Source organism: Gossypium hirsutum, chromosome D02, assembly GCF_007990345.1.
Source record: "Gossypium hirsutum isolate 1008001.06 chromosome D02, Gossypium_hirsutum_v2.1, whole genome shotgun sequence".
NCBI classification, from domain to species: Eukaryota; Viridiplantae; Streptophyta; class Magnoliopsida; order Malvales; family Malvaceae; genus Gossypium; species Gossypium hirsutum.
The window spans coordinates 37249409-37263984 of record NC_053438.1 but is presented as its reverse complement, the minus strand read 5'-3'; the positions used below and the strand labels follow the sequence as shown (position 1 = coordinate 37263984).

The 14576-nt window shown below is 32.8% G+C and overlaps 2 protein-coding genes across 6 annotated transcripts; one reads left to right on the top strand and one right to left on the bottom strand.

Moving 5' to 3' along the window:
- The first annotated feature begins 4447 nt into the window (after window positions 1–4447).
- Window positions 4448–7600, top strand: LOC107910592 (zinc finger CCCH domain-containing protein 1). Of its 2 annotated transcripts, none has more exons than XM_016838478.2 (4): window positions 4448–4683; window positions 5555–5633; window positions 5877–6709; window positions 7345–7600. In XM_016838478.2, the coding sequence occupies exons 2-4, from the start codon at window positions 5555–5557 to the stop codon at window positions 7459–7461; spliced, it is 1029 nt and encodes a 342-aa protein (XP_016693967.1). In that variant the 5' UTR covers window positions 4448–4683; the 3' UTR covers window positions 7462–7600. The 2 variants fall into 2 exon arrangements, with proteins under 2 accessions (XP_016693967.1, XP_016693968.1); XM_016838479.2 differs by having other exon boundaries at window positions 4457–4683; window positions 6830–7600.
- A 406-nt stretch (window positions 7601–8006) lies between these two features.
- LOC107910591 (putative protein FAR1-RELATED SEQUENCE 10) lies at window positions 8007–12837 on the bottom strand. Of its 4 annotated transcripts, XM_041088564.1 has the most exons (6): window positions 12706–12837; window positions 12484–12578; window positions 10942–11985; window positions 9747–10835; window positions 9228–9671; window positions 8007–9137 (listed from the first exon to the last, which is right to left on the bottom strand). In XM_041088564.1, the coding sequence occupies exons 3-6, from the start codon at window positions 10984–10986 to the stop codon at window positions 8532–8534; spliced, it is 2184 nt and encodes a 727-aa protein (XP_040944498.1). In that variant the 5' UTR covers window positions 10987–11985; window positions 12484–12578; window positions 12706–12837; the 3' UTR covers window positions 8007–8531. The 4 variants fall into 4 exon arrangements, with proteins under 4 accessions (XP_040944498.1, XP_016693966.1, XP_016693965.1 ...); XM_016838477.2 differs by having other exon boundaries at window positions 9228–10835; window positions 11902–11985; XM_016838476.2 differs by lacking the exon at window positions 10942–11985 and having other exon boundaries at window positions 9228–10835.
- Between the last annotated feature and the right edge of the window lie 1739 nt (window positions 12838–14576).

Sequence of the window (14576 nt, the reverse complement as noted above, 5' to 3'; positions counted from 1 at the left end):
AAATTTAAAGTTGTCTAATCGAGTTATAGTCACTAAATTATTTTTATCTGGAGCTAAAGAGCACCAAATTAAGTTCTGTTAATTTTCCCCAAAATTACACTCACATATCTTCTTACCATAAAATTTTAAGAATTTTTTTCTTAGCCAATTAGTACATTTTATTCTTTAAATTCACCCTTGTTTCACTACTCAACATCTCTGACCTCTCTTCACTAAAAATGAATTATCTCATTGTACAGAATTTAGATGATATTTCTATTTATTTACTTTGAAAATAGACTCATTAAGGATTATAAGCATATAAATTATAACTCATAATTATTTTTTTACAATTTTTAATTATTTTTCAAAATCAGAACAGGGGATTCCGAAATCAATCCGACCCTACCTCACTAAAATTAAAATATCTCAAAATATATAACTCTTTTGATTTCTCTGTTTCTTTTATGTAAAAATAGACTCATTAATATTTCATTTCATATCTTATTCACTCTCTAATTCAATTTCTACCATTTTTTGTGATTTTTCAAAGTCACACTATTGTTACTGTCCAAAACTGTTTTGTTGCTAATTTTACTTTTTCATAATTTCACTTTTTCACTTTCAATCATTATTCAATTTAATTCCACACATATATTCATCATTCAATCACACTTAATCGTTACATGATATCATGTATTTTCACTTAGTCAATTTCCCGATGAACACTTCGGAATAATAACAGATACACGGTGGATTTTGCATACAGCAACCACCCTTTGTAATCAATGATATCCGGTGGGATCAGCACATAGCAACCACCTTATAATTAATGATATTGGTTCACATAGTAGCCTGCACATAGTACTACACATGTGACCATCACTATCCGATACACGTGGTAGCCTGCACATAGTACTACACACGTGATCGAAGCTATCCGGTACGCATAGTAGCCAGCACATAGTACTACACATACGACCTATCATTCTGGTACACGTAATACCCTACACATAGTACTACACACGTGACCATCACTTTCACTTTCACATAGTGGCCTACACACAGTCCATGCCACACATGTGATCATTTCTGTCACTTCATTCGTATCCCTTTTTATTCCGAATGTTCAATCGAGAAATTTCTCACTTTTTCTCATTTTTTCCTTTTTCACTAATCAAAGTCAATTCCTTGTCTTACTTGACTTATAATAACACATTTAACTTATTTAACACTCACATTATTCAATTCAGTCCAAAAATCATATTTTGGAAAAAATTACATTTTTGCCCCTAGAGTTTCACAAAATTATGATTTTACCCCTAGGCTCGGAAATTAAATTTTATTCCTTTTTCTTATGTTTTATGACATGCTGAACATTTTTCCCTTCTATGGAAACATCAAATTCTCACTCTAACACTTACTTATGAACATTAGGTATTTTTACCGATTATGTCAATTTACTCGTTTTCACTTAAAATCGGCTAGCAAAAGTTATTTAACATAATTTCAAGCTTTATATTCTACCATAAAACATCAAAATAAACACATTTCACCTATGGGTATTTTTCCAAATATGAACCCTAGGTTAAATTATTGCTAGAATAAGCTAAATCAAGTTACCGAGACTTTAAAAACGTAAAGAACATTTAAAACGGGGCTTGAAATCACTTACTATGGAGCTTGGAAGCTTGAAAACCCTAAATATGACTTCCCCCTTACTAATTTCGTTCACCATGGAGAAGATGGACAAATTTTTGGCAATTTTGGCCTTTTTAATTCTTTTAATTACTAAATGACCAAAATGCCCCCAACTTAAAAATTTCCTATTTCACTCATCTCTTATCCATTTTTATCCAACAAGTTAACCAATGGTCTAATTACCATTTAAGGACCTCCAATTTAAAATTTCATAACAATTGGACACTTCTAACATGTAGAACTCAACTTTTGTACTTTTTACAATTTAGTCCTTTTGACTAAATTGAGTGCCCAAACGTAAAAATTTTTGAACGAAATTTTCATGAAATCATTTTGTGAAATCGTAGACCATAAAAATATAATGAAAATAAAAAAAATTTCGTCGAATTTGTGGTCCCAAAACCACTATTCCAACTAGTCAAAAATTCGGGCTGTTACATTAATCCCTAGACTAGCTAGATTAAGCTACAACAATCCCGAAAACATAGAAATTATCAAAAATGAGACAAAAATTCATACTTAATTGAGCAAAATAAGCTTGCTGAAATTTCAAGCTTCCATGGCTAGGTTTTCTTTTAAATTTTTGGTGGAAGATGATAATAATGGATGATAATAGTTTGTTTTATTTAATTTATCATTTATTACCTACTTACTAATTTAACCTTAAAAACTAATCAAAATTTCAATAATAACAAACCATACTTATCCACTAACAACCTTAATGGCTAGTTACTGTATAAGGACCTCCACTTTAAAATTCTATAGCTATTTCATACCTTTAGCTATTAAAACACAACTTTTGCACTTTACGCAATTTAATCCTTTTTATCAAATTAAGCATGTAAATAGTAAAATTTCTTATCTAAATTTTTATATGGTATTTCTGTCATACTGTAGACCATAAAATAATAAAAAAAATAAATTTTTTGATTTGGATTTGTGGTCTCGAAATCACTGTTCTGATTTCACTAAAAACGGACTGTTACATGTTGTTTGGATATTGATCGTAGCAAACGTCACTTCCTTCATTGGATGGGTTTAGGCTTCTTTGTCTCGCTCTGATATCGGAAGGTTAGGTTTGAAACCTTTAGGAATTGAATCACTAGAAAGATCTCTTCTTTCATTTAAACCAAAGATTTGATCACTATATTTCCCCTTATTGTTAATCCTCTTACCATACACCACTTCAAATGGTTACTTCCCTCCTTACTTAACCTAGGTTGATTCGCATAATTTTTATAGGAAAACTCTATAGTTGGAAGAATTTATTCCCACTTGCTCGGCCTCCCTTGCACTAGAGGTGATCATGGGTCGGGCCGGACTCAGTAAAAAATTTCGACCCGTGTCCTAGGCCCGGCCCGAAATATTGGCCTAAAATTTTGTCCAGGCCTCGCCCGGGAAAACATTCCTAAGCTTGAGCCCGGCCCGGCCCAGCTCATTTTTTAATAAACACCAAAAATTTATTTTAAAAATAAAAAATATTTTAAAAATATTTTAAAAATAAAAAAATAAAAAAATAAATATTTATTATATATTCGGGCCGGCCGGGCTAGGCCCAGGCAAAAAAAGTGGTGCCCGAGGCCCGGCCCGTTTTCTAAACGGGCCTCGTTTTTTTGCCCAAACCCATATTTTGAGTCTATATTTTTACCCGAAGCCTCCCATATTTTGGGCGGACCGTCGCCCGGCCCGGCCCATGATCACCTCTACCTTGCACTAAGCTCTTCAAAAAGTCTTCCAAAAAATCGACAGCTAGGGTTTGGGCATCCTAAGTGTGACAATTCCCTCTTTGTGCATATTTTTTATATATTTTAATAAACGTTAAAGTATCTATAAATAATACTTATTTGAAATATGAAAGGATATTTTTATAATTTCCCTAATTAAGTTGCAGTCTTGCTAACTCGTGATACCAACTCAATTAAATACTTAAATAATAGTATATATAGATAATAAATTCAAATATCCAACTTCATTGTAATTTTACATATAATAAATTTAGTATTTTTTATTTTTATAAAAAAATTGACTTTTTAAATTTAAATTTAACCAATTCAAATATTTAAAAATAATATTATTTTAAATTGATTCTATTTGGGATTCAATAATAATGCTTGGATTTAATCCTAATAATGAATAGGTTAAAAATAAGTGAAAATATTTGGCACACTCTTAGGGGAGTTTAGTGAGTGTGATTACAAGTGTCCTATATGAGTATAGTAAAATATTCAAAGATAAATATATATAAACACATGCCAAATTTTAAGGCTGTTTATGGGATAAAATATATACACTTTCAATATACCAAATACTAACCCTAAAAATAATTTAATGATTTGAATTCTTGAAGTAAAAAAAAAAAAACTATTGGTCTAAAATTCGAGTTAATATACCATTTGGTACCTAAGTTTGGATTCAGTGTTCAATATGGTATCTAAATTTTTTATTTTAATTTGGCGTCTAAGTTTAGCTTTAATGTTCAATTTGGTACCCACACCAAATGACATCATATGGCTCAATAAATATTTGGCACATGTGCTCTAGTCAAAAAACATAAAAACATAATAGAGACAAAAGGAAGCTCAGGTACCAAATTGAAAATTAAAGTCAAACTCAAGTACTTAATTGAAATAAAAAAACTCAAGCATCAAATTGAAAAAAATCAAGTACCAAAATAATATTGAAGCCAAACTCAGGTACCAAATTGAACATTAAAGTGAAACTCAGGTACCAAATAGCATATTAACCCTTTAATATCCGACCAAAACATATTCTATTTGGGATTTTTCATATTTATATTGGCCCTAAAATTTTAGACATTTCCAGCCCCAGTCCACTCGAAATTATTTCTTTCTTCCACCACTCGCCGCCGGGAGCGCCGCCACTGTCCTCTGTCGCCGCCGACATTCTTTTCCTCTTTCTCTCGCCGTTTCGCTACGCCCTTTTTTCAACTGAAGCCGCTATCGCTGCCGTCCTATCAATTGGTTTTCCTTTCCATTAAATTAGGTGAGTAGAAATTGAGCTTCTTCGATTCTTGATTTCAAGTTTTAGGTTTACTAATTATCGGGTAATGTTTGATTTCTATTTAGATTTATTTAGCTTTTATAGGTTTTATGTTTATGCTGAAAGTTTTTTTCGAATTTCATTTTATTTTATTTTTATAATAAAGTTCACAATTTCCATTGTTAGTACCATCGTTGTAAGTTTTGTATTCTTGATAAAATCGACACTTGCAATCATTATTAATGTAATTGTGGTTATATTTATGATTAGGGTCATAAAATGTCGAGAAGTATTATGTTTTGAAAATCTTTGATGTATGTATGAATTTTAATATCCTTTTCATGAGGCTAAATGCTCTAATTTAGAACCCTACATTTTGAAGAACTGCTGAAATTAATTTTCAATAATAACGCATAAAAAGCTTTAAGCTTTTGGTGTTGGGACTAATGAAAAACTTTTGGGTGAAATTAATACATGTGAAACGAATGTTGTATAAGGCTGCTGTGTAGGTATAAATTGGACAAGTATCATGATTTTCAAAACAAATAAGAAAAAAAATCGAAAGCTCTGCAAAACAAGTTGGGGTTTAGGGTTCCTCTTTTACTCCATTTTTTAGATCCCTCTCACTCCTCGATTTATATCCAATTCCTATTTGTATACAATTGGGTCCTGAATTGAGCATTTAGCCTTTCCATATAATATATGTAGATATTTAGTTAGGACACCAGTTAGTTTGTCGATCATGTATGTCTCGCTAGTTTTAATTAATAATAGTAAGGATTTTGACTGATTTTAGTTTAAAACCACTCAAATTAAAGTTAATCTTGGTTGAGGCAAGGAATCTATAAGCCTTTGTTCTTTTCTGTCTATTAAGATGGCAGATTCAAGCGAGCCCCAGGATCCTGGAAAGGAACTTCGGCAATCTGAAACAGAACCTCAACAATCTGAACAAGGTAAATTTTGTCCTTTCTTTTATTTTTTTTCTTGAAGCTATATATGGATATTTACTTATAGTTAAAACACCCATCGATGGAGTTGCTCCCCATCTATGGGCTACCTTACCATTTTCTGAACTAAATGGCTTCAAAAGATCCCCTGTGACAGTTCATTTTGGACTAGATCTAGAACCACCCTCAATGGTTTGTGTAGCCATAAATCTTATCATAGATCCATTAATTAATTCTTTGGTTTTTCAGTCTGCAACTTCTTTAGGAAGCCAACGAAGGGCAAAAACATAAGGAAAAGGACAATAAATGAGGATGAAGATGAAGACTCCAGAAATGGCACATCTTTGTTGCACAATCAAAAAAAGGCTTCGAAGCCTGACAATAAGTTGTACTTTTCAACTGGATCCTCCAAGAGTGCTACTGCCACTGAATCAAGTACTGAATCTCACAAGCCGGTTTTTCAATTTGAGTCTTCCAAGGAAATTCAAGTCCAAAATGATAGCGGAGCTACAGCAATCTTAGAAACTGAGACTGAGTTTACGAAAGATGCTCGAGCTATACGTGAGAAAGTTCTTAAGCGAGCAGAGGAGGCTTTGAAGGGGAAAAGCACAAGCTCTGGGGGAGAAAAATTGTACACTGGAATGCATGGCTATGTGGATCATAAAGCTGGATTTCGAAGAGAACAAACCGTTGCCAGTGAGAAAGCAGGTGGCTCTCATGGACCTCTTAGAGCTTCTGCCCACATCAGGGTTTCAGCAAGATTTGATTATCAACCCGACATCTGTAAAGACTACAAAGAAACCGGTTACTGTGGTTATGGAGATTCATGTAAGTTTATGCATGACCGTGGAGATTACAAGTCTGGGTGGCAGTTAGAGAAAGAGTGGGAAGAAGCAGAGAAAGCAAGGAAAAGAAATCTTGCTTTGGGTGAGGGGGATGACGATGATGAGGCAGGGGTAGTTCAGAGTGATGATGATGATGATGATACATTGCCCTTTGCCTGTTTTATTTGCCGGCAGCCATTTGTTGATCCTGTTGTTACTAAATGCAAGCACTACTTCTGCGAGCACTGTGCTTTAAAGGTACCGTCTTATGCCCTTTCGTGTAGATTAATTTTCTTTTTCCTTAAATATCTTATTTGTGCCATGTCTATATCTAGTATTTCTTGTCATATGATTCAATATGGTTTACATTTTACTCAGTTATCAAAAGACCACCTTCCGGACATACCAGTTGAGAAGGGAATGATAGGCTCTCCAATCTGATATAGTATATTAACCCTAGGGAGATCAAAGTTGTCAAGGGCGCTAGGCGCAGGGCAAAAAAAGCACTCACCCGAGTAAACCAAGGCACAAGCATATAAATATTAATATGCATGCAAAATTTATATTAAAACATATGTAACTAATACATATAATTAATAAGTATTAATTAATTAGTAAAAGATAGATAAATTTTAATATAGTTCAATTTATAAATTCAAAACATTGTTATTTGTAGTTTATGAGATTCGAACCTTTACTCAATTATACATTTATTATTATTTTGGTACAACACATTTATATTATTAGTTATATCTATTTAACAATTAGAGTATTTTCTAAATGTTAACTTTTGATCAAATTGAAAGGTTCGATTTTGGATTTGATTTTGTGTGCATTGTATTGATTTCTTTCGAAAGTAAAGGAAGCAATTGCATTTTGGTTGTCTGTTTCAGCATCATGCGAAGAATAAGAAGTGCTTCGTATGCAACCAACCCACGCTTGGCATTTTCAATGCAGCTCATGAGATACGTAGAAAGATGGCTGAAGAGGGTAAACTCAAAGGCCATTGATGCTTCTGCTTCTGCTTCAATTCCTGCTGTCTTTTAACATTTTTGTTTGTTGTTTAGTGTTGTAGCTGACTATGTTACTCTTGTTAGACTCAGTCTTGGGTTTTTATGACATAAATATATATATATATTTTATTTTGAAGATTTTCATGTATGTGAAGAATCTTTGAAGTACATTTACATACTCATGTCCAGAAAGTTGTCCGATGTGTGCCAAACGCAAATAATTATTTCTCTAATATTATTTTTTGCATATATAAAAAGGGTATATTTTGGTAAAAGTACCAGTTATGGACTCTTCTATTCAAAATAAAAAATAAAAATGAGTAATTTAATCTTTGTACAATAGAATGAGGTATGCGTGACATGTCACTGTCAACCACACTAGTTTTTAACATTAGAAATGAATAAAAACTTTTATAGAAAAATTAATTTGTTCTTTGATGTAATATATAAAGATTAATTTATAGAAATTTTCAAGTTAAGGAATAAAATGCATGCTGTCATTTTCATTAGGAAAAGGAAAATACATAGATGAAGGCCGACAATGAATTATAATAGGGGCAAGAAATCCCTTACCGAACGATAAACTACATTGTTATACTTTTCATAAATAATTATACACATCATCCTCCGAAAACATTCCAATACAAGACATATCCCATATCCAAATTCCTCTCTATGCCCCCCAAAATTGAATTATATAAAGTTGGCATATTTACATGTGATGTTGATAAAGTTTTCGATGATGTCTTACCAGGTAAAAGAAAAAAGGGAAAACTATTAAACTTAATATATGATACCAACCTTGAAACCTGAAAAATAATCTGTGAAAAGAGAATGAAAAAGTCAGTATATTCCCATCTCCATGTTGTTTTCACAGTGTTTTGATGTCTAGTATCTATCAAAAGCATTCACCACTTGTGTATCTCATCCTCCACAAACCCCGATATCTTTCGAATACCAACCTTTACAGCTGAATGTATTATAAATCACATGTATAGCTCCGAAATGTTCCGACAAGCAAGCAAGCTCCAAGTCAATCTATTAGCTGTGATTTCGTACCACCAAACCTATGACTCACTGATGTTGTTAGCTGCCATATTCGAAGCAAACTCGTTAGATACTGGCATGTTCTGGACATGCTCGAGGAGTCTTGAAAGTTCCCGATGAACATGATTGAATCGTTCCTTTGTAAACAGTGATTCAGTCAAAAGAGTTGCAGCTAGAGAATGAAAGACTTGAGCATACTCATCACTGTTACATTGGCCATTTCGATCTTCCAGAGCAACCAATGAACTCTCCAATCTCCACCGGAACAGAATATATTTCTCCGGGATTTCGAAATAGTTTTTCACTGTAAGTACTCGAAGACAATGCCGGCACAATATCCCGGAATGTTCAAACTCCTTACATGAGCAATGAATCTGCTCATCTTGTGATATCCAAATCACAAGATATTCACCTTCCATTTTCTTATAGTGTCGTACAAGATATGATCCATTTGCCAATTCTGTTGTTGCATATTGCATCGACAGCACAATCTCGTGTTGTAATGCATTGAATGCATAAGGTGTAAGAATACTTCTTGCGTTTTCTTCAATTGGTAAGCACGTCTTGGTATGCATGTATTGCAATGCTTCTTTACTTCGGTTTCTTAAATCTGCAGCAAACCCAACCTGCGGAAAGCAAATGTTTAAAACGTGGTTCGAGATATACGGTATTTAATAAACAGGGAAAAGTTTCTCTTACATTCCTAACCAACAAACCTGCTCAAAGAATAATTGTAAACATGTCTGTCCACTCAAGATTCGTTTAAAAAATTCATCCAAAGACTGATAAAACTCAGCCGTCATTGAACGAGCAAGAAAGTAACTTCGGATGTAAGAAAGTGGCCAGGATGTTCGATATGAAAATAATAAAGCTATGTGCTTATCAGAGGCAAGTTCAAAACGGGCAACCAAATGATTCCATTGATGTTCAAACTCCTCTATACCCTCTAAGTGACACAACATATCGAATTCGGCTTTGAACTCTTCATACTGTGATCCAAGCGACGGCGTGAACCAACTTGATAATTTTGAATGAACATGCCATGAACATATAACATGTTTTGTATCAGGCAATTCCCTTGCAATTGCATCTCTTAGGCTTGAATCAATATCTGTTAGAACTGTTTGCGGACATCTACCTCTCATGAAACGAAGAAAAGTCTGTTCAAAAGAAGAAAGCCATAAATAGACAATAAGACAATTACAGATTGGGAACAAATAATTATGTCCACGAACCTGTAAAGCCCAAGCAAAAGAATTCAAACTTTCATCTTGCAGTAAAGCACATCCCAAAAAAACTGGCTTTCCGTGATTATCTATACCAAACCATACTCCAAGAAGCAATCCATAGGTAATAGATCGATACGTGGTGTCAAAGGTAACCACATCACCAAACACAGTATATGCACGGACTGAATCTGCATATGACCATGAAATATTTTCAACCTTACTGTTTTCATCTGTTGTATAATCGTAAACAAAATCGGCATCCCTCTCCGCCATAGCCTTGCAGGCCTCGAGAAGTTCCAATGTATCATTTTCTCTTTTCTCAGTAAGTAGAGCATCATTTTCTTGAACAGACTTTTTACATGTCCGTACAAAATTCCGAACATCCTTCTCGATAAAGGGCAATTGTCCGGGCTGAACTCCCTTTTCTAATTCCAACACCTTCACAATGCGATTGACAGGAAACCCGGCTTTGGAGAGTAAAAGAATTCTTTCCTGATCAGCTTCCTGAATTTTCCGATATGCCGGAAGCAGACGTACTTGGTCATCTTCCAACAATTCATGGTTATGGACATTACTAAATTGTGAAATGTACCATTGAGTCACACCGTTGACGATTTCTTTTGTCAAATACAATTTCGCATCACATCCGCATCGCACTGATTTCCGATCTCTCGGATGCTCCACATTGGCCTTTTTTCTTGGTTGATTAAACCCCGACCGATAACAGACAAAATCCCGTCGGTAGATCCCTAAATTCTGGCTTTCTGTGGACCGTGCTTTCCGTATCGAAAATCCATTCTTCCGTGCAAAATTGCTATAGTACTCAAAAGCATCTTCATCAGTTTTGAATATTTGACCAACATATGGCATAAAGACAGCTTCTGATGATGACGATGTTGAAGTTGTCTCGTTTTTTATTAGCTGAGAGCTTACCGATGTCTGATCATTTCCTTCATACTTAACAAAACACTTCCAATCTCCGCATGGACACTGCTGACGTCGAATCCAAATGTTACTTGATGGTTTCATTGTCATTTTTGTACAAAAACAAGTGAAATGTTTCTTCGATCCCAACCTCAATGCTCTTCTTTGTACCTGAAGAAACAAAAGCCGTAAGAATTTTCATGATCTTCGTTTTATTATTCGGAACAAAAGAATACAAAGAAATTCTAAGTACATTTATCAACATAGTTTTTCTTACTATATTGAAATTCAGCCCCTTCATGGATGAGAAAATAGTTGTCATTCCACATAAAAGTCCAATACCAAGAGGAAAACAATTTTGTACTCAAAAATCTTTTATTCATGGTAATTTGTACCCAAAATTTTAATCGAAAACTAATCAATTTGTTTCATAGTTTGTAATGTACAACTTTTAATGTAGTGTTTCACGCACACCGACTTATGAAGAGTACTTGAAAGCAATGAATTGGAAAACCCAAAAAACTCGCTCCAGTCAATGAATAGAAAATGCAAAATGTACAATGAAATGGAATCAGAAAACACAAACAGAACATACAAAGAGCAGATATTTGAAAGCAATGAACTAGAAAACCCAAAAAACTCACTCCATTTAGTGGATGGAAAATGCAAAATGAAATGGAAACAGAAAACAACAACGGAACTTATAAAGGCCAGACACTTGAAAGCAGTGAAATGGAAACCTGGAAAAGTCACTTCATTCAACCCATGGAAAATACAAAGCGTAAAATGAAATGGAAACAGAAGATACGATCGGACATTATAAAGACCAGACACTTGAAAGAAATGAAATGGAAACCCGAAAACATCAGTCCATTCAATAGATGGAAAATGCAAAATGTACAATGAAATGGAAACAGAAAACATGAACAGAACTCATAGGACCAGATGCTTGAAATTAACAAAATGGAAAACCTGAAAAACTCGCTCCACTGAACTGATGGAAAATGAAAATGAAAATGTACATGAAATGGAAGGAAAAAAAAACACAATCGAAACTCTTAAAGACCAGATACTTGAAAGCAATGAAAAGGAAACCCAAAAAACTCACTCTGGTCAATAGATGAACAATGTGAAATGTACAATTAAACATATGATCATCACAACAAGTTAGCACTTCCTAAAAGGTAACACTTTTCAACCAACTATTTCATTTCCCCCCCCCAAAAAATTATTCAACCTTTCCAAATCTTCATTTTCCTTGAAGTTATCATCATGTCCGACACTCATGCTTCGTGCATTCCAATATGACCCTCCAAAGACCCTTCAAATTCATGATAAAAACTTAGCAACAAAGTTAAACATGCCTATGTTAGACACATGCCCTCCTTTTAACACGCCCGAATCCGAGTAACATAGTGAAAGAACTACAATAAGCACTCCTTAACAGCTTGCAACTGAATGACAAATTGAAATTTATGTACAGTAACTGTGAATCAATATATACCTGGGCATAAATTCCTAACTAAAAAAATTACTCAAATTTCTTTTTCATTTTCAAAAACAAAAATATTATGAACTTCAAATCATGAAAAAAATAAATGAAATATAAGGTAAACCAGAACAGAGCCAACATAAAATAAAGCTTAAAAACACAAATTAATTGAAAAAAAATTATTATCAGCTAAAAATAGGATATTTCTACAGTGCAAGTCTAAGAAACATCAGAGAAGATGAAAATAAAATAATAATAATACTTAAACACACACACACACAAATTAGAACCCAAAAATAAAAGGCTAAAAAAAGAAAGAGAAAATACCTGAAAAGAAAAAATAGTTAATTTTCTCAGCTTTTGCCAATGTGGGGCTTTCAAAAATTAGTAGACATTGTTCCAGTTCTCGAATCAAAGTATCACTGTAAAAACAACATTAAAAATCAATTAAACCCCCAAATTTTACAGTAATAAAAAAGGATTTTTTTTTAAATTAAGATTAAAAATAAAGCTGAGTAAAGAAAATTATTAACTGGAAAAGGAAAATACCTAAAACCCTATAACTCGGAATCGCATTTGAGTTTGATTTTAGTCAGTGATTTGATTTGGGGTATCTTTTCTTCAATCAGTTTACGGTTCTTAAAATTTACCAAATTTGTGTACCGAGAAAACTCTGTTTAATGCAAAAAAAAAGTCAATGATGAAAAGCTCCGTTTCTGGACTCGGCCCATTAAACATAACCGGGCCCTTTAACCAATATCGCCTACCAAATTTAATGGTAGTAATTAAATTTGGTAGGTTAAATTTTATTATTAATCTCGTATTATGTGTAAGTTACGGATTTAATAATTGTTATTTAATTTGATATTATTTGATATTTTTAATCTTTATATTTTTTTAAATTTTTAAATTTCAATACTAATTCAAATGGTAACCGTTAAATTCATGAATTAAAATGGTAATACTCTTTTTGTGAGTGGAAATAGTAAATTGTATAGTGTTACACATGTGATAATATGTTTGTCACATAAGATCTCAAAAATAACAAAATTTAACTTAACTAATTTAATTTAATGTTTGTTGTTTGGTTAGGAATAAAATTTCAAAATTAAAAGAATACATATACTACAAATGACTAAATTAAAGTACTGACATAAAACTCACAACTTACCTATAATATAAAAACTAATAGTAAAATTTTATAGTAATCTAATTGAATAGACTTTACAAATTTCCATTGTAAAATTGGATCAAAACTTTTGGTTTAATTAGCTGAATCGGAAATTTATCAACCAATCAATCTATTGCATTATATGAAATTATTTATTAACTAAATTGAAAAAAATGGTTAAATTTCACTATTAGTCTTTGTACTATACGTAAATTGTGAATTAAGTCTTTATGCTTTTATTTGATCATTTTTAATGTTTGTACTTTTCGAATTTTGAAATTCCAATCCTTACCAAATGGTAGCTATTAAATTCATTAAGTTAACTTCTATTATTTTTGAAAAAAATATTATCATATGTGATACATGCATGGGAGTGTTTGATGAATAATCGATTGGAACAAAATCAAAGTCGTCCATGTCTATACCAATCGGGTTGAAAGATGAGGAGAATTCAAGAAGACATCCAATTGAAATTCCTATTGGGCCTATGACTTGAGTTAGATCCAAGAAACTCAAAGAGGCGATGTTAGGGTTGATTCAGCAAGTTTGGGCCGAACATGAGAAGTCCAATTTCTATTGGACTCAAGATAACGATCCAATTCCATGCAATGTGTTGCATGTGATAGTTTGATTAGCTTGAACAAACTCTTCAGTTTTTAATGAAGTGTTTTGTTTGTTAAATGCATCTTTATTTAATGTTTTGCATTAATACATCTACATCTTTTAAAATGTGCATTATGTTTCTTGTTTATTGAATGCGTCTTTAGTTAATGCATTACATTAATACATTAGCATCCTTTAAGACCTGCATTATGTGTTTTTCATATTAAATAAGTCATGCATTAAATCGTCTCATTTGTTAATTTACTTCAAGTATGGTTTAAGTTGCATGTTTATTTAATTTGTGTGCATGAGTGTTATTAAATATGTTGTTTTTATGAATGTTTTAAGTTATTGTTTAATGCTTAATTATCTATTTTGCAGGTGACTTTTCATAGATTAAAGACTCTTTAAGTTGGACGGTTTCAAACCTTTTTAAAGAACATTATGGAGGTTGTTTAATGGACCAAAGGAGACTCTTCAAGTCTGAACGTTTTTGGAGTCTAAAACCTTCATCATGATGCCATTTAAGAGGATGTTACACAAGCTTTTATAATTTGGTTTCAAGGGAGCTGAAGGGACATCAATTAAACACATTAAAGATATATTATGTCTTCATTAAGGAGAATTGACATGCTTTTTCAACTAC